Below are 26,564 nucleotides of genomic sequence, written 5' to 3'. Positions count from 1 at the left end.
ACAACATATATTGCAGCATCAATTATATATAACGATGATGAAACACAATGAACAGTACCCAAAAAAGACGTTATAGGGTTACTTCAACGTGGTAACGGTCATTTCATTTCAAGAGAACTTTAATTAGACCACAGATTGGTACAATATCCAACAGACAAGAGGAAGCTCATTCAAAAAGGTAATAAAAAATTGGGGATTGGGGAGCCTCTGCTGAGATCTAAAAGGCTGGCTCTAAATTCAGTAAAATTGGAAACTAGCAGTTTCAAGAATTATTGCAGATGCATTCAATCAGTCTTCCCCATCATATACCAAAGAACAGATAAAGCAGGTCATCCCAAGCATGAACAAAAAGGGCTGGGGACTTGGAACAACATCATGCACTATGCTGTGTTTGGCTGCTGGAATGCAATCAATGCAGGAATGGAATTGAGGCAGGAATGGAATGCAATTATTGCATTTGAATACAGATGCTGAATGTCTAAAGGAATCACATTTCCCACTTCTTTCTAATGCTTGATTTCCTTGACTGATGAACAGAATGGACCAGAAATCTCTCTCTTTCTCTCTCCCTCTCTCAATTAAGTCCCTCTGTAAGTAGTGTGATAATCGCCCTCTCTCTCTCTCTCTCTCTCTCTCTCTCTCCACTGCTAGTTGTGTAATAATCACCCACTCAAAGAACTTTAAAACTTTGTTTAATTTCAAAAATTAATCTCATCATAGTATTTTTCTTATAAAAATGGAAAAGGTCGGCATCTCCATTTAAATTGAACAAACCAAGAGCAATCCTCAAACCACTCCTTCTCTCTTCATCTGCCAAACTGGAAGTCCAAGCCACCCAAAGAAGTAGACAAAAGTGTACAGACAATGATGGAGAAGCATGAAAAAGATGGACAACTGTGCTGCAGAAGGATGAAGATGTGAAGCAGTGGGAGAGATACATGAATCTCATCAGTTTGATTGAACAAGGAAGAGTCATGAGGACATTGGGGTTATTGATATAAGCCAAATCTTCTAGGGAATGGAATGAGCATTCCAGTCTCTTTGAACAGGAGCTCTCATTCCCGTGTATACCCATTCCACTGTGTTTTACCTAACCAAAGGACAAAATGAAAATATTGAGAGAAATTCCCATTCCATTTAGGAGTAAATTGTACCACCTAAACATAGGATGCAAATTGTTTCATTTATTGGGCAGAGAACAACTGCTTCAGATTAGGTTCATGGATAGGAAAAAACTGAGATCATGCATAAACAGTACCCCCCAAAAAGAATCAGACTAAGGTGAGACTGTTATTACTGAACCAACTACACCAAGAAATACAACATTATTGTACATGTTGTACTTTTATTCAATTAATTTAATTTTCCTTGCATGTTTGTTAGAAAAATTAAGCACGGTTATATACACTTTAAAAGGTTGGAATCAAAAAGGACTGGAAACCTGGACTTGAGCCTGCAGATTTACATCCATAAATTGCATCCCTGAACCAGGATCAACTAAAAATAACAGGGTGTGAATAAACAAAACTCAATCCAAACAGTCAACACACCTAAGACCACCCAATGGAATGCACAGTGCACTAAATCAACAAACATCAATTGAAAAAGGAACCCATATTATTTCAAGTTATGCCCACATATGTGAGGATTTAAACAACGTAAAAATTCAATAAAATGAGGAGGATAAATAAAAGCATCAACCAACCATATGAAAAATTATAATGGATCAAACCTTGAAGGCTTTATTATGAAGCTAAGGTTGATCCGCCTAGAAGCAGGAATAGAACTCGTTACTCTGCATTTGACAACTTGCCCAACATGATACGTTGAACTTGTTTCACATCCTGGATCCAATCCAAGTTCAGACCTGCTTTAGGATGAACAACAAACAATCAGTCACCCTCAATAACCAAGCTCAGAAACAAGAAACAAAATATCAAGTGAGAAAATTTTTAAAACTGGAAATTCATTGAATCTGACAAGCACAGGGACAGAATACAAGTAGGCAACAGTCAGTAAAGAAAATCCATATGTATAAAGACAACTGTTATAGGAAATAAGGACTGTTTTAGTAGTGGAAAACAGTTTTCATTTCCATTTTTTGTTTTCCGTAGAATTACCAAAAATACAAAAACAAAAAAAACAGAAAAAAAAACAAAAATATTATTTCCCAGTGCTGCAAAATTTGCATAAAAAACTTGGGCACATTTCACTTTTGGGAAATAGTTCTATTTTCCATTTTCAATTTTTCAAATAATTACAAAATTGCCACCTTGTTTTCCAATTTTCTAAATTTTGAAAACTATAAATGAAAAATGAAAATTGTTTTCCACAACTAAACAAATACTTTATTTTCTATCTTTTTAATACAAAGCATGTAAAAATGAAAAAAAATTGTATTTTTATCATTTTTTGGAAAAGCTAAACTGAAAAATGAAAATTGTTTTCACAATTAAACGGACCCTAAAATTTTTTTTTTTTAAATTTAAATCGACGTCACTAAGCATGATGATCAAAGGAGATAATGAGATCAGTTCTCTTAAACATACTTCTCATGCAAATCAAACTATGAAAAAATACCCACTCCCGCCTCCATTATTTCCGAAGAAGTTATCATTTCTTCCGGCACAAACAGGTTACAAACTCCAAATAAATCAAAAGCAACCATGAGTTCCTACAATTCTCGAACTGAACAACTGCTTTGAATTTCTATTTCCTAATACAAAAACTTCAAAACAGAAATGACCAACTTTAAATTGTATGAGTCACATACAAACTGACAACACATTCCTATTTTGACAAAAACTGCTTGTTTTGGATGGCAACTGACAGGAAAGTATAAATAGAGTCCTTACCAGTCTAATTACAAATAAATGAAAATTCAGCAGTTCACCTTTAAAAACTAAAAACTTTGAGTAATTATGTGATACTTTCAAGGCTAAAAACTAGAGTTTCCATCAACAAAATATAAAACGAGTCAAGAAAATAAGATAGAAAGTGCATCAGTATCAAAATGCAAATTTTGATCAAGGAAAGCATAGATTCCAAAATTACTATAGCTATGATTACAGTAAATATCACATAGAAACTTATCACGACCAAAACCCAGTGGTGTAGAACTAGCCTGGGGGCAAATCCTTGGACTCCATTGTAAAACCGGACAAAGCATCCATGCTTCTCGATCTTTGCTATCCATCCATGTGTTACTAAACATTCATTGGCGTCAGCATATGAACTAAGAATTTCAAGCTTTGATTTCACCTGAAAAGGCCCAATTAACATTCAATGCATCATAAAAGAAACTAGAAAAGTTGTTTTACTGAGAAAACAAAGACAAGTCACAAAACAGGCATTAATAATAAGCATGTCTAGACTCTACACTGGATTCCTCAGCACCATAAACGGCATTGCTCAATTCATATGCAGCTAGGATCAAAAAAATATTAGAATAATTTCCAATTACTAGCATAAATGCTCATAACTCAAAAATAAAAAATAAAAAATAAAAAACAAAAAACAACAAAAAAGAAATACACTGACCTCCCTTGAGGTTTGAATTCCACAAACCTCCTCTGAGGTTTGCCAAAATGACACTAAACTCGCTTGTATTTTTCAAAAGGACAGAATTTTGAGGGGTTTATGTGTCTCAAAATCAAATGTCAGGGGAGGTCTGTGGGTGTTTTGGAACTTCAAGGGAGGTCCATGGGATTTTGGGAACCTCGGGGGAGGTTAGTATCTTTTTGCCAAACCTCAAGGGAGGTTAGTGTCTCTTACCCAGAAAAATCTATTTTCTTTATTTTTAGGCCTCCATCTACATCAGTGATCCAATTCCAAATTTTCTGATAACCCTAAATTCTGTTGTGTATATTGTTTTCCATGACAATACCTGTGAACTATAGCTTGAGGGAAAAAAAAATAAAAGGATAAAAGAAAAGAGGAGATTTTATTAAAGAGAACAAGAAGTACAACAAGGAGAATAAGAGATCCTTCTTAGATGATAAACGAACAAGAAATATATATATCAAAATAGCACTGCCCACACAAGTCAGCAGTAAGTCTGAAAAAAAGACTCCTATGAAACAACCTCCTGCACAGGCCCACAAGGATGCCAATATTGAATCCTATCCAAATGCAAAATCAAAGACATCTTCGTTCCCCCATTCAAGCGTCCACTCTAACACTCCACAGAACAGCAAAAGTGGCACAACTCCACAATGCCAGAGCACCTTTACCCATCCCAAAACATGAATATGGCATACCAATAAATCCCTCCACCTACTCTGAATACATCCAAATATCTTCAAACAAGCCAAAAAGATTATTCCATGCCCTCCATGAAAAGAAGCAAGGAAGGAACAGGTGAAACACAGATTCTGAGCTTTCAAAACAAATAGAAGACTGCTGGAAATAAAACCTTAAAACGCCTCCTCTGCAACAAATTATAAAAATAAAATCCTTAAACTCGGAGGGGATTTAAATTAGTCTTCCAGATAGAACAATAAAGTGGGAAGCAAGGTCTTAAATTTCAATTTCGACTAAAATTTCGAAGCACCAAATATATGGAAATTTCAACTTCGATGTCAATTTTGATTTGAAAAAATTTTATGGAAATTAGTAGTAAAGCATGGCGTTCTTTCATGAAACTTTAGAAATGGTTAATAGACATAATAATGTAAGTTCTAGGGATAACCCATTACAAATTAAATACATATATGTTGTGTATGAGGAGCGCAATAGTTGTGGCTTGTAACATAATATGTGTATTAAAAATACTTGTAATACAATATGTGTATTAAACATTTCAGTTAATATATATGAAACTCATAAATCAATTGAATATTATACAAATAAAAAAAATTTAGCCACGAATGGTTAAGAAAATGTTGTTGTAAGTTAAAGTTTTCATATAATTTCAAAATCCCTTGTAATAATATTTTGTTTCAATAAAAAATAAATAAATTAAGAGAAAATTTCACTTCGTGTTTAGTTAAAATTTTGACAAGTCACACTAAAATTTCTAGATTTTAATAATTTAGGATGATTCGTTGAAATTTCAATGGAAATTATGGAAGATGAAGATTGACTGTCATTTCAATTTCAAGAGTCATGGAAAGTTTCAACAGGAAATTTCAACTATTTCATTGAAATTTAAAACCATGGCGGGAAGGACATGTTCTATGGGTTGAATGCTAAAAAAATACTTACGAGAGTACTCCCCAAAGAATAAAGAATCTAAAAATGATACTCTCCTCTGTCTGATGGAAGACTACCCTCCAGAAAAATTAATGAGGAGGTGAGCCCCAACATCCCTACCATTAAGAGCCCTATAAAAATGGAAATCTTAATAGAATCCCCCCCCCCCAGAAATTGAAATAAGGAATGAAAAAATAAATTCATCGTGCAAAGAAGACAGTCTTTACAAGAGGAAAAGATGTGCTACGGGAAGAACCGCCACCTAAATGTCTTCCCAAAACCAATTATGATGCCCACTTCCCACAGTAAAAGTAGTATAAGAAATAAAAAATGAAAAAAAAAAAACAAAAGAAAAAGAATATAACTTTGTAGTACCCTTCCAAAGACAGTCACAGGAACAGCACAACCCAAAATAGCATCCCATCCATTACCATGCAAGCCAAATTTACTCTTAGTAACTTTGTGCCAAAGGGAAGACTTCTCTAAAAACACCACTATCATTTACCTTTTAAAGCAATGTTCTTACACACCAATTTTCCAAGACCCAAACCAATCTCTTTTTTAAACCTACAAACAACCACCCAACTAACTAGAAGATCTTTTCTCTTCCTCACCCCAAACCAAAAGAGATCTCTATCACCGGCTATGCCAATAAGAATCCTAATAATAGAAAAGAAATAAAGAGGAATACAAAGAAGGCAAGCCTGGATGATGGTATCTTGAAAAAACAAAACACCCATCCAACCTCTTAGACAACTTCTCCCCAATAGGATCTCAAAATCCAACCAACCTAGCATTTTAACTTGGAGGCACGCCTAAATAAATCAGAGGTCAACCAAGAATATCACAACCAACTATAGAGGACATCTCTAAAGATCTAGAGATGCTCACATTAATACAAGCCAACCGACTCTGCCCCAAATTAATTTTTTTTAAAACCATAAACCCTCTCAAACAATTGCAAAATAGTAAGCACATTAGAAACAGGCTTTGTGTGATCTTCCACGAAGGGAATAGTACTGTCATCCACAAAACGAAGATGAGAAACCACAACCACTGCATTCCACACCCCAATCCCTCTCATAATCCTCTCTCTTTATAGACCTATTTGCCGATCAACTCAAGACATCTACCACAAGAACAAACTTAAAAAGAGAACAAGAATCCCCTTGCTAACCCCCCTACAAAGCCCCAGACCAAGACTTTGGTGATCTAGTGACAAATGACTGAGAAAGAAGCATTAGATAAATACCCCCTCATCCAAGACCACCACCATTCACCAAAGCCCTTAAGGAGATTTTATCAAAAAAATCCCAACTTTGTGGGCCATAAGCCTTTTCAAAGTCTAATTTAAAAACAACTCTCTTATCTCTCCTTCCACAAATATTCTCGACAAACTCATTTCCCACTAAAAAATGCATCCACAATCTGCCTATTACCCAAAAGCACTTTGTGCCTCCGAAATAGTATCTCCCGTTACAGAACTCAGCCTATCAGCTAAAAACTTTGCAATGAATGCAAATGCTCTTATACACAAAAGTCACTAGGCTAATAGGCCGAAAATCAGCAACTTCAATACACCAATTCTCAGGCACCAAAATCCCATTAAAAAGGAACTCATTGAAGATCTATATTGAATCCCCTCTAACCACATCCCAGTCCAAAAAGAATAGTGTACTAACAAGGCCCGAGAACGAATTTGCTGCCGTATGGCTGACTGGCGATCACTAGCAATTCTGGCTTCATGCAGACAAGTTACAGCCAGCAATCCGAACTGAGGATGGGTCTTTGGAGTTACCAAACCCTAAGGGGATCGTGAACATATCCAAACCCCAAGCCTTACCCATTCTATCTTGAACACAACCACCTTGACATCACTTTCCTCAAAAGGCCCTTCCAACCACCTCACTACAAATAGGACTCCACTCCAACCCCTTACACATAGGCCTACAAACGTCCACCTTGGTAACAAACTAGCAAAAACATCTATAATCTCCTCAAATATCAAATAAGAATCAGTAGTGCATCTCCTCCCCTTGGTTCCAATTCCCTAATAATATTCCTTCTCCTCTCACTAGTAGCCAACCTATGGAAAATTTTGAATTACACTGACCTTCCCTAACCAATTTAAACTTTGTCTTTTGGCTCCAATCCTCAATTCCCAAAAATACCTCCTCGAAGTAATTAATCAGCATTACCCTCTTAGCCTTATCACACTCTAGAAGACCCCCTTCTTCTTCTTTTCCATCCAACAAATTAAGCTCACCTAAAATGCTGTTCTTCTTAGCCCTAAAATCCCGAATACTTCAATATTCCAATTTTTTAACTTCTCTTTCAGATGCTTTAGTTCTTTTCATAAACCTAAACCTTTCCCAACCCTTCTCAACATTCACTCCTAACATTCCTAATCGGAGACTGAAACAACTTATGATTGAACCGCATATTTTCAAATCTAAATGGAGTCGAACCCCATTTGGATCTTCCCAAACTCTAAAAAACTAGAGAAATGATCAAACACTGGCTGAGGCATGACCCCTGAGAAAGATTAGGAAACTCATCCACCCACCACTTCGAAAATAAAGCATTCCCCAAAGGAAAATTGCTCAACCCAAAAACCCTAACAAACCTATCCAAATTCTTCACACTCAAGGTAATCCTACCTCCCCCTTCCCCTAGGAAATCTCACCGCATTAAAGTCTCACCAACCTAAGATATCAAAAACATACACAGCAAATAACACATCTCAAAAATAAGACCTAAGAGTGGGTCTAGAAGGACCATAACCATCAGTGACCCCTATCATTCACTTCCAGCAAAACCAAGAAAGGGGGGGGAAAAAAAACCCACAAGACCACCAAATTTAACAAAATAAACGAGTATCCCACAAGATAAGTATTCACGAGTATCCCACAAGATAAGTATTCTCCCACGCACCCTTGAGAGGGAAGAACCGTCCGCTCTTCATATCTACTAGGGGTGTACACGGTTCGATTTGGTTCGGTTATTGCCAAAACCGTCAACCGAACTGAACTGTTCGGTTTTTAAAACTACTGAACTACAACCGAACTGTATACCGTCGGTTTAAGACCAAACCAAACCGTTTATTTTATGGTTCGGTTCAGTCATTTCGGTTTTACCAAATTTTAAACTATCAAACAAAAAAACCATTACTTAAAGCCAAGTTGGGCCACAGCCCATAGCCTACTTTATTATTCTAACTGGACCAAGGCTTTGAATGCAAAGCCCAGCACATGAGAGGATGAGACGCCAGGAAAGGTAGATCCAACTACAATATATAGGGTGGGGAAACTTTTTTCTTCCCATTTCCAACCAATGTGGGATGGCTAGCATCAAGTGGTTCCTACCTTGGCAGTTGGCAATGATCTCAAATTCTTCTCTCCGGTCAGGCGGTTCCTACACAAGAAAGCTTCCGGGAAGGGGACAGCCGCGGAGGAGAATGTTGTATTCGGCTCCATGTCTAAACCCTGTGATTCACCTTTCACACCAGAGATAATGTGGGCGTGAGCTGCATTGCTGCGTGACTACGTCGACATGGAAGATGTGGGCGTTGGCGACTGGCGTGGGCATGAGCGTCGTTGCATCGGCGTGGGGGTGGGACTTGGGAGGAAGCGGGAGGTGCTATGAGGACGGAAGGTGTGGGCGTGAGCGTCAGAGGGCACGACAGTCGGCACTCGGCGGCTACCAGGAGTCCAAGACCAAGAGTATTGAGTGTCTCTTCAATCTTCTTCCCAATATGCAAGTGAACAGTCCCTAGACCAATAGGCAATAGCTGACAGCAAACTCGTCCCACATGGCCAAAATGGGAAGCATGAATCTCATGCCTCCTATATAAAATTCTTCCCCACTCTCTGAAAAAGTACAAGAAGATGCAACAATTCAGATTAAAAAAATAATATATTCCACAGGACGTATATATGTAGTATTAAAAATAATTATTTTAAAATTATAATTGGTTTTCGATTTTTATGGTTAGGTTTTTGAGTGAAACCGAAACCGAAAATCTGTTTTTTATAAATTCAAAACCGAAATTGAAGACCGAAACCGAAAAACCGAACCAAAGCTTCAAACGGTTCGATTTCGGTCCGGTTCTCAATTTTTCGGTAAATTTTTTACACCCATAATATCTACTCTCCAAATACCACGAATCAACCAACCCCCATCCACATGCCCAAATTTAGTTCCTCATATAAAAACAATCTCAGGAGAAGTCCTATTCAAAATTCCCTTAGTAAGCCCCCTCTTTGGCACATTCCCTAAACCACTTACATTCCAACTAAAGATATTCATAATTTAACCATCTTAGCCACCCCCCAACCCCCCCCCCCCCTCTCCCCAACCACTTCATCTAATTCCCTCCATAATTCACCCCCTCCCCAACCTCTTCATCTAATCCCCTCCATAATTCACAAAAGTAGCCAATGTATTCAATTCCTTTTGCACCTTTTTTTCTTTTTCCTCTCATGTCTTAGGAAAAACTACCACCTTCAGCTCTTTATAATTAAATGGCTCCCCATCTTAATGCCCCTCCCCCAAGAAGTTTTTGAGGATCCCAATTGTCTCTCTCATCCCCTAATGAATTAATGGCAACAACCTCTCCCTTAAAGATGTATCCATTTGGCACAAATAAATAAGAGTAGAATTTGACAAGAGAGGAATGGGTACTACCATAATATAATTTTGTTGGGATGTGTTATCCTCTTGATCCTCCATGAAAATCTCATTCACAGCCATACCTTGCTCTTTATTGGAGAACGCCCATTAATAACTTCAATGGGAAGGACATTCACTCAAAGGAACAATCGCAAAGCCCCCTCTTCACCAAAATTTTTAATTTGTTTATCGCATTTCAAATGGCAAATACAAATGTGTTCTTCTTCAAAAGACCTTCCAAAAGCTTCATTCCCGGCCACATGCTGCCCATATAAGAAATATTCACTTAAGCCCACTGGATTAACAGTTGGAGCCTGAAATTGTGGCCTATCTCGCGAACAACCCAATAAACCTTGATATATCCCCTACTATGCCATCAATTTGACCCAACAATAAACACTTATCAGACCTGGACAAGCTCTCCAGATTGTCAAAAAATTCATACAAGCTATCCTTGACATCACCACCCTCTTGCAATGATATCTCATTCTACTGCTCATCCATTTGCTTCTTAGGACCGTCCAAATAAAACAATAGAGAAGAAATATCTTTTTGCAAGGACAGTCATCTGTTAGGTGTCACACTTTTTACTCTTCAAATCCTTCCACACACCTCTCAGTATCATCTTCAACAACCCCTAGTAGAACATGCTTTTCATACTTCATGTTATTTTCTTTGGTGTTCAGGTGGTCCTTGCCAGGCCCCACTATGTTCTGCCAGTTTGGGCTTCTTCAATACCAGTGACTCCATTATGAATACTTCTAACCACCACCCTACTTTTATTCCACCTTTCCTTTGATATAGGCCCATTGCCTTCTTTTCCATAAATGCCCAATACCTCAGCCCCATTCTTAACTTCAGTAGGCCCATTACAGTCATGCCCAGATCTTAGCTTCCCCATTTATTTAAAATTGATATCTTCCAACCCAACCACAAAATCCCCTCCCCTTTCCACCATTACACCCTACAATCAAAGATGCTCCCAGATTCTTCACAATAGGGTACCAACGGTTGCAAGCGACCCCCTTGCCCACAACTATGGCACCCTGTACCACAGCTGATCGAAAAGCTTCAGGAAATATTCGGCCCTTTCAGCACGAAATCACTCCTACTTTCTCAATCCTTCACAGATTTGTGTGGACCCACAGCTGGCAGCTGGCGCAACAAAGTGCCTCAGCAGCTTCAAACCCTCCTGGGAAATGAACAAAGCTGCCTTGACCTCCCTCTATGTACCTCTCCAAGCACAGAAATCTTCCCACATGATCCCAAGTAGCTTTAGATGAAGAAAACATCCTTCCACCCAGAAATGTAAACCCCAATATTCTTATATGAATCATAGAGCCCCAGCAGAAAAGCTGCAATCTGAATCAAGACATAAATTTTTTATTGCTCAACATCATAGAGAACACAACTATCCACAAGCTCGGTTATGCGAATCAAGTCATTCTCCAATCTAGAAAGTTGAAACTCTTCTTTCTGCCTGGAAAGAATGATAAAGATTATGGGTCCAAGTCCAACTAGAATGCTAGCAACATGGTGCTAGTGATATTGACAAATGTGAGTCCCACAGTTGTCAAAGTGCAAGGGATAGCTGAGCTGATTACCAGCAACGGCAGTTACAGGGACTGAGGACTGCATGTAACAGCTGTGTCAAGGACAGCAAAGAGAAAATGGATGATGGTGAAATTACAAAGAGAATGGTGATGCAGTGGTATGAAACAGGCGACTGCCTGCTGTGTTAATTGGCCATGGAAATTAAGTAAGTTTAATCATTATGCTGGAAAGGGTGTTGCAATGACAATGAAGGTGGTACTGCTGCACCCAGATTAACGGAAAGGGTGTTAATCGGCCATGGAAATCAGGTAAGTTTGATCATTACGCTGGAAAAAGTGTTGCAATGACAATGAAAATGGTACTGCTGCACCCAGATTAATGGAGGTGGTGTGTTGGCTCACTGCAACTTAAGAAATGATAGTTGGCGTCTTAGATTCTATAACTTAATCAGCAGAAAGCCACAAAAGGATTCAGATATTGAAAGATGGTATTGATCTTTGATCTGTGCAACTAGAAGCCTATTCTTGTAAACGAGGCATTATGGAGCAACATAACAATAACAAATTTTTAAAATAATAACAATAATAAATTTAATGGTCCAAAGAAGGATTTGAAAGAAAATTATTTTAATGGTGACGAAAAAATGCAAGGGAGAGAAATGTTGAGGTTGAATGTGATGCTGCTAACAAGTTCGCATGTGACGAAGGTTTGACATTGGATGAAATTCACAAACAACAGGGATGTAATCTGGGTAATCTGATGTACTTGGGGATTTATCATATGTGCCTCTATCTTTGGGGGAGAGTTTCGAGGCCATTCCACTTTTTCAGGAAGTTGGTTTGGGAAAAGAGCAGCAGGATGGGACGTTGCCTATTTGTGTGATGAAAATGGACGGGAAGGATGTAGCAGCCCAAAAACTTTTTGCTAAGATAGAGTTATGGCTGTCCTGTCCTTGGGGGATTGAATTTCATTTGGATGGTGGCTCCAAAAAGAAGAACGGCGGAAATTACCTAATTTGCAGTGTCCTGTGAATTACAATGACACCTTAAAGAAGGGTTTCTCTTAATTAGCCCATGTTAGCTTTTTCCCTTTCCTTTTGTTTCTATTTTCTCTTTATTGTTTTTTTCCAAGGACTTCTTATCCTCCCTTTGTTTCTAACTCTTTTCTTCCTCCTTAATATATTTCTTCTTTTCTATCAAAAAAATAATAACAAAGGAAAAAAAAAACATGAATATGCAAAATGGCAACTTTAAAAATTTGACCAGGTATTTTATTACAGCAACAGGCAGGAGATTTAAAGGGAGTGGAGTTCAAAACAAGGCCAAATGATATAGAAAGAACATACTAGTGTTTTCTTGTGCGTAACAGTAACTCTCTTGGACTTGCAGCCCAAAACACGAAACTCTAATTCAGCTCCAACCTGCACCATTTACAAGCAAAAGAACGAACAGTGTTAAACAGATCATAAGAAAAATTACTTAAAAATAAATTGAATAGCATCTGCTCGGTCATGATCTTTATGAAAAATACTCAAAAAAACAATCAAGGAACAAAAACAGAAACAACCCTAAAATGATAAAGAATCCAGGACATCACCTTAAATTTTTTCCCAGGCTTTACAATCTCTAACTCAGACATATGTGGAAGAGGACAAAGTGCCTTCACACCACTAGGAAATTTAACAATAGCTCCAAAGCTGTCAACAGCAATGACCTTAGCCTTCACCACCAACCCAGGCTTCACATCTGAATGGGTAATCATTGAACCTTCAAAAGCACTGGCCTAGTTACAAGAAAAACAAGGTCAAATCAATACTTAAGATGCATACTGATGGGTCAAACAAAAAATGACCTCATTCCATATTGGCTATAAAAGTATAAAACATGAAACGGCTGCAAAATATGCAAAACAGGATATGCATACGATAAAGTCACGTGATCTGTTAATTGTTTCCTCCTCATGCCTCATTCAACAAGCATCGGAACAGTTCAAGTAAAGAAAAGAATAACAGTATATACAACCCAACTTAATCAAAAACAAGGTGCCAAGGTCTCTGCTTTTAGAAAATCATCTAGGTATGTCTAATTAAATCAGTTATTGGTGTGTCACTAGGAACAACAAGGGAAATATATTTTTTAAAAACTTGATATACATTGTTGGCCTACAACCTAACAGCTTAAGCTTTTAGGTAAAGTGGTAATCATGGTATCAAAGCTGGCAACCAGGTCATGGGTTCTAGTCTTGTTGCCCATGTTTATTCTGTGGTGTTTAAAAGTATTGTGTTCTAATGGATGTTTTTTACTGTTGGTTTAACTCTCCACATGCTATCAAGCTGCATGTGTGGGGGAGTGTTAAAGCTTGATATACATTGTTGACCCAAAAAACCACAAGCTTAAGCTCTAACGCAAAATGGAAATCTAACAATATTGCATAGAATACTATTAAAGTGGCATGTATAGCTGTTCGTCAACCTGTGAATTGGTATGGAAGAAGTTGGGTTAGGCAAGGAACCAAGACCATGCAATAAAATGAACAAAAGTGGGAAAAATCTATTGATATCTTATTAGAGCAATCATTTATATCTTTGAATACAGAAATTAAGGTTGCATTTGGTTTATGGATTGTAACAGTGTGGGAATGGAATGGATTGTAAATCTGGACGGAGATCGTGAAGACATTGAGTGAAAAATCTGATTCTATTTCCCCAGATTCCATTTCGTTCCGATGAACCAAACATGCACAAAGTTCTCATAGACTGGGAAAAGAGAATTTGGACTTCAAACCAGTATCAAAGTTCATAGTAAAATGATCTTAAAAACTAATATGAATTTCTAAGCTAGAATACTGGGGGAAAAAACACCACACAACCTGAATCTTTTCCAAGCTTGTTTCAGTTAGCACAGCACAAAATACAGGCCCATGACTTCATGGAGGCAAGAATAAGAGGACCAATTAAAGAAATATACAACTAGGAGACTATTTTTTTCAATCTTCAACAAAATATGGAATAGTAGCAGACACATTTGCCCATAGCAAATGAAGGCATAAACATGATGTTACATCTCCTACAGAGAATTGATGAAAATGATAAACATGATTCCCAACAGATGAAAGCATTTCCCCTACTTTTTCTAATTCTATGATAGCAGGAGACAAAGAATATGCTAAGTTGCAACTTACATCTAGTCGACAGTTACCCTTTCTGTGACGATAAATGAAAGGCACCATTTTATGGGTGAAAAAGGATAACGACAAAAGTGGGCATTGTTTCAATCCCTACAGGCTGGAAAACCCTCTAATCTGAGACGGACCAAATTAAAAATGCAAAGGATCCAAGCACCCTAAATCCAATGCCTTGACAACCACAAATGGGTATTCTTCCAAAAGGAATTGCCCACATTTGAGATGCCCTCCAAGCTTTCCAGCTCAATAATTTTCCCTCTTGCAGGAAACCAAATAAATTTTTTATTAAAAAAAAAAAACTACAAAGGGTAAAGGAAAAAGGAACAAAAAATATAACCTCTAGAACAACGAAACAAAAAGAATGATGAGACAATTGAAACTAGGACTCAACCCAGTAAAAAGAATGAGAATAAAAATTGTTGCTCTCTAAGAAGCACTGACAAACATGTGACACGGAGACAACACCCTTTTGGGACACTGACACAACACGCTACTCATACCACAATACAATAATTTTCAAAAAATAAGGATATAACATGACCAGGATTTCTCAAAAATTAATTTTTCGAAAAAAAAAACTATTTAGCAATTTCCGTATAGGTTTTTTCCCTTTTATATGAAAAACATTGTGCAAAAGTAACTTTATGATGAACTACAAGCACTATTAATGGATGATAAAAGGAGCGCAACTGTGTACAAAGGGGTGTAACAAAAATCACCTGGAAAGTTGTCTTTTTTTTTTCTCATCTATTCTTTTTGATAAAGATTTAAGAAAACTTCATCACCACCTTCCACCACTCAACCTATGAACTACACCATTGACCTCCATCACTAGCGTCCAGCACCGAAATCCAACCATGTACATGACCCTAATCCCACCACCAATCATACATTGTCATCCCTTGATTTCATTAAATGACATACCCTGAACCCCATTGAGATCCCATAGCCAATCATACCCTGAACCCCATCTACCATAAACCTCATAGCCAATCATACCTCTATCGCCAAAAACCCTCTGTCATCACTTGATCCATTTCTCAAATTCACTTTCCGGATCTAGACCTTCACCGAGCTTATTATCCGACTGATACATCATCCATGGAATATTCAAGCAACATGTAATTGAATTGTAGAAGAAAACAGCTTCAACCATGCAGAATCATGGTCCTCACATGGCTGATTAAAGCAGACAGGAAAATTTTTCAATTTGAGATGTCTGCCGCCTTGAGCGTAGTACAAATTGGGGGAGAACTGGAAGAAGAAGCCATTCCTGTTGGGGAAATTTCAACAGCTCAAGTCACAGCAAAATCAGAGTACCTGTGGGTTAAGCAGTTTAGATTTTTGAATTATTTCATTCTTATGAGATTATTGGAAAAAAAAAAGTTGGAAATTAGTATCCATTGAGAAATTATTTTGTCGTCATTAAGAATTCCAGAAGGTGGAGAAGCATGAAGGTGGCATCTGTTCTTCAGAGTTTTGGACAACATCATGTATAACCATTCTCATGTTAACTGGCACTTAGGGCTTAGAACTGAAGTGCAGACTGTTGTACATTCAATCTTGTGAAAGCCGAAGAGAGAGTGTCAATGATCCACACACTTGGCCATAAACCCAAATATGCTGACATGCTGAATCAGAAGGGGGGGTGGCTGACCCAAGGTCTTAAATTTTGATTTCGACTCAAATTTCAAAGCTCCAAAAGCACGGAAATTTCAACAGAAATTTAGATTTCAATGTCAATTTTGATTTCAATTCGAAAAAATAACGGAAATCAAAAGTAAAGCATGGAATTCTTTGTGAAACATAATAATGCAAGTCTTAGGACTAACCAACTAATATATTATAAGTTAAATACATTTATGTTGTGTATGAGGTGGAAAAGTTATAATATAGTGTGTGTATCAAACATATTTGTAAGATAATGTACATTAAACATATTCAATTAATACAAATAAAATTCATAAATCATTTAAATATTATTTATTATACAAATAATTATAATTTAGACATGAATGATTAAATAAAACGTTGCTGTAATTTTATTTTTCATATAATTTCAAAAGCACTAATGATAACTTAGACATGAATGATTAAATAAAATGTTGCTGTAAGTTTATTTTTCATATAATTTCAAAAGCACAAGTAATAATCTTTTGTTTTGATAAAAATAAATAAAATAAATAAGGAGAGAAATTTCACTTCACTCCTAAATCTCTGATTTGAATTCCAAGGAAATTTCATTGTATAGTTAAAATTTCAATAAGTTTTGCTAAAATTTCAAGATTTCGAAAAATTTTAGATGATTCATTGAGATTTCAACGGAAATTATGCAAGATGGAAATTGACTGCCATTTTGATTTTGAGGGTAACAGAATTCTAACCCCCCCCCCCCCCTAAATTTCATTAATCAAGACGATATCATCTCCAAAGAGCATACACCCCGGGGCCTCATCTAGGATACTCCTAATAAGTTCATCCATCACTAGTACAAAAAGATAACATCTCAAAGCAAATTGATGTATAATTATTACCACTGAAAATTCCCTACACTCTCCATCTTTAATACGAACACTAGTCTTTACTATCATTCTAAAACTCATCATAGAACTTCACTAGGTACCCTATCATAGGCTTTCTCTAAGTCAATAAAAACCATATGCAAGTCCCTCTTCTTTTCCAAAAACTTTTCCATTAATCTTTTTACCAATCTCTCAAGCATAAAACCAAATTGATTTTCTAAGAGCCTTGTTCATAATCTTAATATTTATTCAAATGTCCCTTCCCACAATTCCATTGTATGACACAAAATTTTAAGTCCATGATAGTCATTGCAATTTTGAAGATCTCTTTTATTTTTGTATATAGGTATTAAAGTGTTTTTCCTCCATTCATTTCATATTTTCTTCGGTTTTATAATTGCACTAAATAAATTAGTTAATCATACAATTCCATTATCACCTAGGCATTTCCAAACTTCAATTGGAATGCTATCCAATCCTCTACCTTTTCCATTTTTCATTTTTTCAATGTTAGCTTAACTTCATTAACTCTATTTTTGCAAAAAAATCTCAAATTTTCATTTTTTCCACATTTTCCAATTCCAAGTTTAAGCCATCTATTTAGTATTCATTAAATAGTGTATTAAAGTAACTTCACCATCTTTTATGTCTTCTTCTTTAATTAAGACACTATCATCCACATTTTTTTATACATTTTATATTACCCAATTCCAAGTTCATTCTTTCTCTAGCTCTAGCAAGTTTAAATATGCCTTTTTTGCATCTTTTCTTTGCTCCATACTTTTCAAAGTTTTTCATGTTTCTAATTTTTCCATGTCTTATATCAAATTCTTTTTGTCTTTATGGCTTTTTGGACATCTTGATCCCACCACCAACTTTCTTTACTAGCCAAGAATTTTCCCCTAGATTCACAAAGAATCTCTTTCGCTATCACTTTTATAAAGCTAGCCATCCTACATTCCCACTCCAAAGAGTGTTTGCACTACTAGTATACCCTACCAGCCAATCACCATCTTTGATCATTTTATCTTTGAATTATATTATATTTTCTCTCTTTCACCATCTAGTTCTCTTGCATTGATTTATGTTACCCTTTCCCCTTCCCTTTTTTTTTTCTTATAACAAAAGTAAATTTCATTAATAGGTAAACAATTCTTCCATTTTTTAATACACATATCTAACTCTAAAACTCTATGTTGTGTTACAATCTTTACATGATAAACAATCTACCTTCCTAGTTAAGAAAAAATATATTTGACTTTTATTTTATCGACTCTTAAAAGTCACAGTGTTCTCCTCTCTTCTTAAAGCATGTATTCATTGTAATGAGATCATATGACATGTCAAAGTCTAAAGATCATATCAGCGGACTCATTTTTATCTCCATATTTATGTCCTCCATGTATCCTCTCATAACCTTTATTGTCCTTTCCAATGTGTGCATTCAAATCAGCTCCTGTGAATATTCTTCTCAATCCCTAATATCCCTTGTATAGTTGTATAATACCATCCATATCTTCCCAAAACTGTCTTTTAAAGTTGTCTCTTAAGCCTATTTGAGGAGCATAAGCACTAATGATACTTACAAGAGGACGAAAAAAAAGGTTCACAAGGAATTGAGAAACTTAGAGTCTTCAATCAATTAAAGGAGGGCAGAGGTAAGGGGAGAGGGGAGCAAAATTGTTATATTATCAGGTTGATGAGTTGGAATGTTAGGGTTAAGCAATTTTAAGAAGAGGGATATTTGGCCAAGTCGATGGAAGGGTTGGGCTACTCTTTGTTCCAGGTAGCAGGGGTTTTTTTGTCACAGGGCTTTTCTTTTGTCTTTATCCGCTTGAAGTTGGGGGAGGGTGCAGTGGTCGTTTATTTCAGTCTATGGTTGGTTGGGGGACGGAGAGGGGTCCTCCAACGATGTTAGGTTTCCAGCAGAGAAAAAAGAGGGTGAGAAATTCTCTTCAAGTAAGCAGATTTTTGATAGATTCAATAGGGAATTGAGCTGCCAATATTCCTATGCAAAATGCTTTGTTCACTTGGTCAGTAACTCAGTGGCAGTGGGGTGAGTGGAGGGGAGGCTGGAAGGGTGGTTCCTATTCAGTTAGATAGATTTTCATACAGGGAGGGAGCAAGGATGAGTTTCCTAATCTTACTCAGGAAGTTCTAGCTCGACCAGTTTCAAACTGTGAGTTCAGGACCCCATTCCTTTTCTTTTAGAAAATATTGGATGGATCATCATGCTTTTCGCCCTTTAGCTAGCTAACTTGGGATGGTTGTTCTGTAGTAGGTTGGGAGGGATTTAGGTTTATGAAGAAGCTTAAGGGGGCAAAAGAGGTTTATTGAAGTGGTATTTGGAGTCCTTGGAGGTTCATTTCGCAAGTTTATCCTTTCCCCATGCCTTTTTTAGGTAGTTTCAATTGGGATGAGATAAGCTTTTGTAAGGATGTTTTGTTTGTTGTTTGGGAGGGGGGGGGCGGGGGGGATTCTGCTCTCTTGTTCCTTCGCTCATTTGTTCTCTTCATAATGATGTTAAATCCTCCATTTTCTAATTCCAGATGCCAACTCATTTGCTAGGGATTCCATTTTTAAAAGATATTTGAATGATAGGGAGTTGCAGGAGCCTTCCTCTTTGCTTGTTGTGTTTAAGGGTAGTCATATCTCTTGTAAGAATGATGGTAGGAAGTAGGTTTGGGATTCGTTGGGGGACTATTTAAGGCTGATGTATCTTTCCTCTTATCAGTGCACATGGGAGGCTAAAGTCCCTTCTAAGATAAAGCTGTTTATTTGGCTGGTTGCCTTTAAAAAAGTTAACACCAACAATCTGCAGCAAAGTAGGACGCCTTTAAAGCCTTTGTCTCCAGATTTGTGCTTTTTCTGTGAGAGTAGCGCAGAGAACATTCCCATTTGTTTCTACACTGTTCATTTGCTTGGGATTTTTGGAATATATTATTGGGAGTTCTTGGTGAAGTTTGAGTGTGTCCAAAGTCAGTGGAGCTGCTTTTGAATATTTCTTTTATTGGTTTTGGGAAGGATATGATGTTTGGAGGTTGTGGATGTGTCCACTTTTCGCTGCTTTATGAGGAATTTGGTTTGGAGGTCGTGGATGTGACCTCTTTTTGCTGCTTTATGGGGAATTTGGTTGGAACAAAATGCTAATATTTTTTTGCAAAGAGAATATCTCTAGATTTACTCTCGGACAGAGTGCCTTATTTGGTCTCTCTGGGATTTTTGTCCAGGGTTTTTCAAGGGCTGTTGCTTGAAAGAAGACAACTGAGATTGGGTGGCATTATTAAGCTGATGTGTTTATCCTTTTCTTCTCTCTTTGCGTTTAAGGACTCCTCATCTTCTTTTTTGTAATCTTTTCTCTCTCAAGTTCTAATAAAAATTTCTATTTGTATCAAAAAAACATAAGCATTATTTTTGTAGGTTTTACAAATAAATTTCATCATACGAATTGACACTACACATCTATAAAAATATCATCAGATTCATAAATCACAACATAATCATAAAGGTATCATCAATAATTGAAAAAAAAAAATAATAACAAAAACAAGCCGCAACTAGCAACAAGAAGCATGAAAACCATTGGCCCAAGAACAAATAGTAATCCAGCAAAAAGTATGAGAAAAACACAAAAGACATGTTGGTGTTGGGGCCATGTCCAAAAGCATGTCTGGCTGTGTCAAGAAGTGCCGGAGCCACATCAGAAAATTAAATTGATTAATTTCTGATAAGTGTCAAACAAGTATCAGGGAATGCCAGATGAACATCACTGCATCAGCATCCAACACACACTGAGGTTCTTGGAGTTACGGTGCTTCAAAGGTTGTTCCTCTTAACTATGATATCAAACTAGACTATGATATCAAACTAAAGGTAGATCTTTTGAGGACAAACAAAAACTGTACTTGATCTCTAATTAAGGGTCTATATAAAATGTCATTGCTTGCAAACACGGGTTCAGGTTTCCTCATTATCACCTTATGACACTTAAAAATGGCATGATAAGGAAAAAAACAAGAGATTTTAGTTTATTTACATGTAAACCTGCCACATGCAACTACATTGTAAACTCTTAACATTGTAGATGCAACTCCTAAGAAATATAAAAAGAGATACAAGAAAAATAAAAGGAAGAAGACACAAAAGTGAAAATAGAATGCATATGAAAGTAGAAAGTGCAAAAACAAGCACATCTACTTAGAAAAAAAGCACAAATCAACAATTTCAGCAAAACAATATTTCTAACTAGGAAAGTAAACCTCAAAAAATTAAAGGACAAAAACATTACCTTCAAAACTCCCATAGCAAGTCCTTCCAAGTGCCTAAACCCAAGAATTCTAACACGAACATCAATCCCCTCTTTAAAAATTTTCTCCAATTTCCGGACTTCCCCATCAGCTACATCAGATATCTGAGATCAACACAAATAAATAAAAATCCATCACAAAACATGGTGTAAATGTTCAAATCACCATTACAACTGAAGATGCACTATCTTCATACAGTGACATATGCTGGAGTTGACACTGGGCATGTAGGGATTTTAAGCAGAAGGCCCAATCCTCCATCAACCCTGACTACTTTTGAATGGTCACAGATATCTCCAAGCTTAACTTGCTGCATATCAAATTTACAATGTTAATACAAAAGACAGTCCTTCATGCAACCATGTTGAAATTGTATTACTTTTGAATGCCATAAAAAGTTAAATTCTTTAAAAGAAGAAGGTGAGGGGGGAAAAAAGCCTCCATATAGAGATGGAGAGAGAGATGTCAGACAAGAATTCGCTAGCAAAGCACAGGCCTATAGCACAGACCATGGACTAAGCAATCCCAAATGAAAAGAGGTATTCTCGCTTCAACTATATAACAGAATACATGCAAAGCATTATGACAATCGCTGAAATAAAAATACAGGAAATAGAGAAGGCAATTATGTAAACAGGTAAATAGTTTAAGGGGCAAGCTGAAAATTATGGCAGAAGCATAAACTTACTGAAGGGGGAGCATGGTTATGCACAAGGTCAGGATTCAGGGTCAAACCAATAGCTCTAGTTGAGGGATCAACAAATAATATACGAGCATTAACCTACACCAAAATAATAGAAAGTTCAATCAGTAGAACTAAAAAGTAAAAATTCCAAAATTGGGGAAGAAATATAGGACCAGAACATGAACAACATATTTGACCATAATACCACCCACATATACAAAATGGAAAGACATGCCTTACCTTTTTTTACTTTTACATAAAGAGAATCTGATTAATTAAAAGGAAAATTCTGCAGGTATAAAAAAGCATACACTTGAGAAGGGGGGAAGGTGGAGGGGGACCATCGGGATGCAGGGGGAGTAGGGACCAGGGTTTGAGTGCTTTCAAGGAATCCACAGAATTCATAGAAGAACAAAATCATATTATCCCTTATGTTTACGGTGCTTGGTAAGTGGAAAGAGAGGAAAGCTTTGAGTATTGCACCATTCTGGCATCATTTGGTGTACTTGGTCAGAAAGAAGAGTGTTACACTTCTATTAACTTGCTTTGGAGCAGAGTGGTGTTTCTTACATCCCTTTGGCAGGGCAAATGGCATCTTTCTACATGTAGCTCCAGAAGAGTCACAATGGATTGGTTGGCTTTACTTTAGTATAGTTGCACTGCTGATTATTTTTCTTTCTTCTCTAGCTTTTTTCCTCTTGTAACATGAGGATATCTTGTTCTCCTTGTTTTTATTTTCTCTTCTTTGGTGTACTCTTTCTTTCTCTAATACAATTTTTTTTATCAGAAAACAAAATCATCTTGTCACTCAATAATATTCCAAACAAGACAACCACAGAGCAAAAAATGATCATGTTTCTTTATTTCCACATTGTACAAAACTGCTCCAGAAGCCTCTGTGTCCTTGCTGCCTATCCTACTGCACAACTTAAAAACAAAACCCGTCAACAAAGACAAAACTCAATTTATTCCCCAATTAAAAAGGAAAGAACGCATAAAAAATGGATGATGGTTTACAATGAAAAGGTGATTCTCACTTGATGCAACTGTAAAGAATTTATCCAACGCCATTACACAAGGGGCAAGTTTTGGAAGGAACATCCCTGACTCAAATTCTCCGTAATGAAACAGTGAGTAAGCAAAGCAAGGAAGACAGGAAGCAGGAAGGAAGGAAGGAGGCAGGCAGGCAGGCCTGCCAGGACAGATGGACAGAAGCACGTGCACACACACACGCACACACACGAGGCCCTTGCTAGCCTATCTGAGACCATTGCCCTTTACTTTTAGAATCCAATCCGGTGCAGCGGGGCTGTACCCCTTCTAGATTTGAGAACATGTGGTTGTCACACCACTTGTCAAGGATTGTGTGACATCTTAGTAAGGGGAGTGTCAAGTTCAGGGGTGGGAGGGTTTTAAACTCATGAAAAGGTTGAAAAATGTCATGATGAATCTTAACAGTGTACAAAAAGGCCTTTAGAGATTGTTGAAGACTTGAAAACACCATATTTTCTTAAATGATGGGCTTGAATAGCCTAGAAGACTGTGGTATGCTAGATGAGCAGGGTAGAGCTTGAAGGGTTACTCATTGCAAGGATTTGGAGGTGGTGTTTTATTAAGGGAAGACATGAGGGCGCTAGAAATCTAGGGTGAAATGGGTGAGGGAGGGGAACTGTAACTCAAGTTTTTTCATTGGATGGCCAAAGGTAGGAGGAGGAAAGGCCTTATTAAAGAATCAGAACTTGATTCAGGGTGTCTTGTCAGGGCCCACAAACAGATTGGAGATGAGACATTAGCTTTTACAAACACCTGTATACAGAAGAGTGCCCACATAGACTGAAGTTGGGAGGGTATTGGTTGGAATCCTATTGAGACAAGTTCAGCCTAGTGGCTTAAAAGGCCTTTTGAATTGAGAAATTAAAATAAAATAAAATAAGTGTTTAAGATGGGTACAAAGCAAGGGTTTGGTCCTCACCACTTCACAATGGCCTTCTTTCAAGACAGTTGGGAGATGATACAGGAGGATATCTTGAGATTTTTTGAGGAATTTCATCATGGTGGGGGTTAATATTGTGGATTCAACTTTCTTTGCCCTCATTCCCCAAAAAGGAAGGTCAATGAGGGCAAGGGATTAGAAGCCTATTGGTCAATAGCCTCTATAAGATTCTTTTAGAAGCATTATCTAAAAGATATGGAGAGGTTTTGGGTGATACAGTGAACACGGCCTCGTCTACTCTTATTGAAGATGGACATATTATTGAAGTAGTGTTAGTTGCTAAGGGGTAGTTAAGGATGTGATGAGTGGTAGAAGGTCTTTAATCATTAAGTTGGACTTTGAGAAAGATTACAAGAGTACTGTGGCGAATATCAATATGGGCAGTTGGGGGCTTAAGAGGTCGAAAGCCTTGGTGTGCTGCGTCACTTTAGAGTCACTACTATCATATCTTGTTCTCCCCCTCAAAGGCAACCCAAACTCAAGAAACTTTTTAGGAGCCTGTGATTGAGAGGAGCGATAGGAGGTTAAGAGGGGTGAAAGAGGGTGCACTTAACCCTCGGTTTTGATAATGACAAATACCTGCCGTATTCAATGGATGTTTGAGGATATGTGCAGGTATACAGTTGGCAGGTCAAAATCAAAAGGCACAAGGACTAAAAGTTGAAAGACCTAAAGACCCTGAAAAGTATTTCATGTTGTATTGTAATTTATATATTTATCATTTTGGGTTTGTAATAGTAAGATAGGGAAATGGTCTGTAATAATTAATGTCTTACGGTCTTACCCGCATGGTAGGAAGGATAAGCTTAAGACCATAGATGGACCTTAGGGAACACCCTTCGGTCGACCGCCGGATTTTTTCGGTGTCCTCAAAAAGACCTAAAATGACCCTAGGATTCACATGCATGCATAAACATATATCATCACATGAATAGGGTTAAGGTATAAGGGACTCAAAACCGAAATGTATGAAAAATGCATGTTCGTTCGACCAAACTTTCTAGTTCAATATCACCCGATCGACCGAACCAGGACCGGGTCTACAGATTGACTACAGTCCGATCGACCGAACTCACTTAGTTCACTTATACCCGATCGACCGAACTCCCAAGGAATCAACTTAATTGACCTTCTGGTCGACCGAGCATAAAATGCATATCAACGCCCTGGTCGACCGACCGAGGCAATTCAAAATGTTCTCGGTCGACCGAACCGCGCTAAAAAGGAAAAATCGCCCTAAACCTCCAAGTCCGGTCGACCGAACTTGCAATTCAATAAATCCTCGGTCGACCGAACTTCAAGAAACTCGGTCAACAGAACTTCCTTCGGTCGACCGGCGCTCTCAGGTTGCCCCAATATTTTTACCGTAGTTAAATATTTTAAACGGGGTTAATTTGGTTAAAATGTTTTAAAATAATTATAATAATTCCCTATATGTCCCCAACGGCTATAATTCTTCCCACTTCTATATATAGTCCCTCCTTTGCAAAAATTAGCATGAGATTAGCAAAATAATTAGCAAATATCCTCTAAATCTCAAAAAGTCTATTTTTCATATTCAAGCTTTATACTCCCATTCTTACTCATCCATATTGCAAACACCACTACGTAAGAGTGCTCTTGTGTTCATCTCACCAAGCTTAAACTCTCTCTTGCCTGTTCTGATTGAGATCTATTTTTCATAAAGAGTAAGCTTCTAGTTTTTCTATGGGGCTTCGTAAATAAGCCTTACGTAAAAAAACTTCTTAGAGCTTCTGAGTTTTGCATTTTCATTGCAATACTCAAGAGTTCATATTGTGTCTTGATTGTTAAAATATTTTGGAAATCATTTTCAAAATATCTTTTGTGCTCATATTTGAAATATATATATATATATGTGTGTGTGTGTGTGTGTGTGTGTTGAGATATTTGCTTGAGTGATAGAAGATCTTTGTTATTCTTCCCTTTGATTGAGATTATCATTTTATTACAAAGATCAAATAAATATTTTACAAACCATTTTTTAATATCTCTTGCGGTTTATTTTGAGAAATATATTTGTTGAGATATTTGAAGTGTGCTTGTGATCTTTGTTTGTGCATTGTGATTGAAATCATTATTAGACACAAAGATCATATCATTTACACTTTTACGCACTGATTGCAATATTTGCATAGATATTTGAGAGTAGACACTTAGACTACATTGAGCTTATCAAATCCTATCTTTTGGTAGTGTATTGATTATACTGTGCGTATTGGGTACATATCTGCTTTACATGAAAGTATAATCACTGTACCATTTGATTGAGAAATTACTGTTGTATTTCCAGGCGTGGCCTGAGGTAGCGGTAATCCAACCCGGAAGGATTGTGTAGGTTGAGGTCAGCACTGTGTTAATTGACCTGGTTATAAAGGTTGAGGTCAGCCATGTGCTAATTGACCTAATTGTTTAGGTGTCGCTCCACCCATTAAGTG

General features: G+C 37.1%; 1 protein-coding gene across 1 annotated transcript in view; it reads right to left on the bottom strand.

The window, feature by feature from the left end:
* The window catches only part of LOC131167849 (rRNA biogenesis protein RRP5), a 72,849-nt gene that overhangs the window by 33,575 nt on the left and 12,710 nt on the right, over nt 1-26,564 (bottom strand). The window contains exons 9-15 of the mRNA XM_058126853.1: nt 22,119-22,211; nt 21,627-21,740; nt 21,412-21,534; nt 13,015-13,200; nt 12,764-12,838; nt 3,125-3,261; nt 1,733-1,867 (exon numbers count right to left, since the gene is read on the bottom strand). Coding sequence (XP_057982836.1) covers nt 1,733-1,867; nt 3,125-3,261; nt 12,764-12,838; nt 13,015-13,200; nt 21,412-21,534; nt 21,627-21,740; nt 22,119-22,211 — 863 coding nt within the window. The remainder of the gene's footprint in view (nt 1-1,732; nt 1,868-3,124; nt 3,262-12,763; nt 12,839-13,014; nt 13,201-21,411; nt 21,535-21,626; nt 21,741-22,118; nt 22,212-26,564) is intronic.

This window comes from Malania oleifera, chromosome 11 (assembly GCF_029873635.1).
Source record: "Malania oleifera isolate guangnan ecotype guangnan chromosome 11, ASM2987363v1, whole genome shotgun sequence".
Lineage (NCBI taxonomy): Eukaryota > Viridiplantae > Streptophyta > Magnoliopsida > Santalales > Ximeniaceae > Malania > Malania oleifera.
This window is presented reverse-complemented; position numbering and strand designations above follow the sequence as displayed.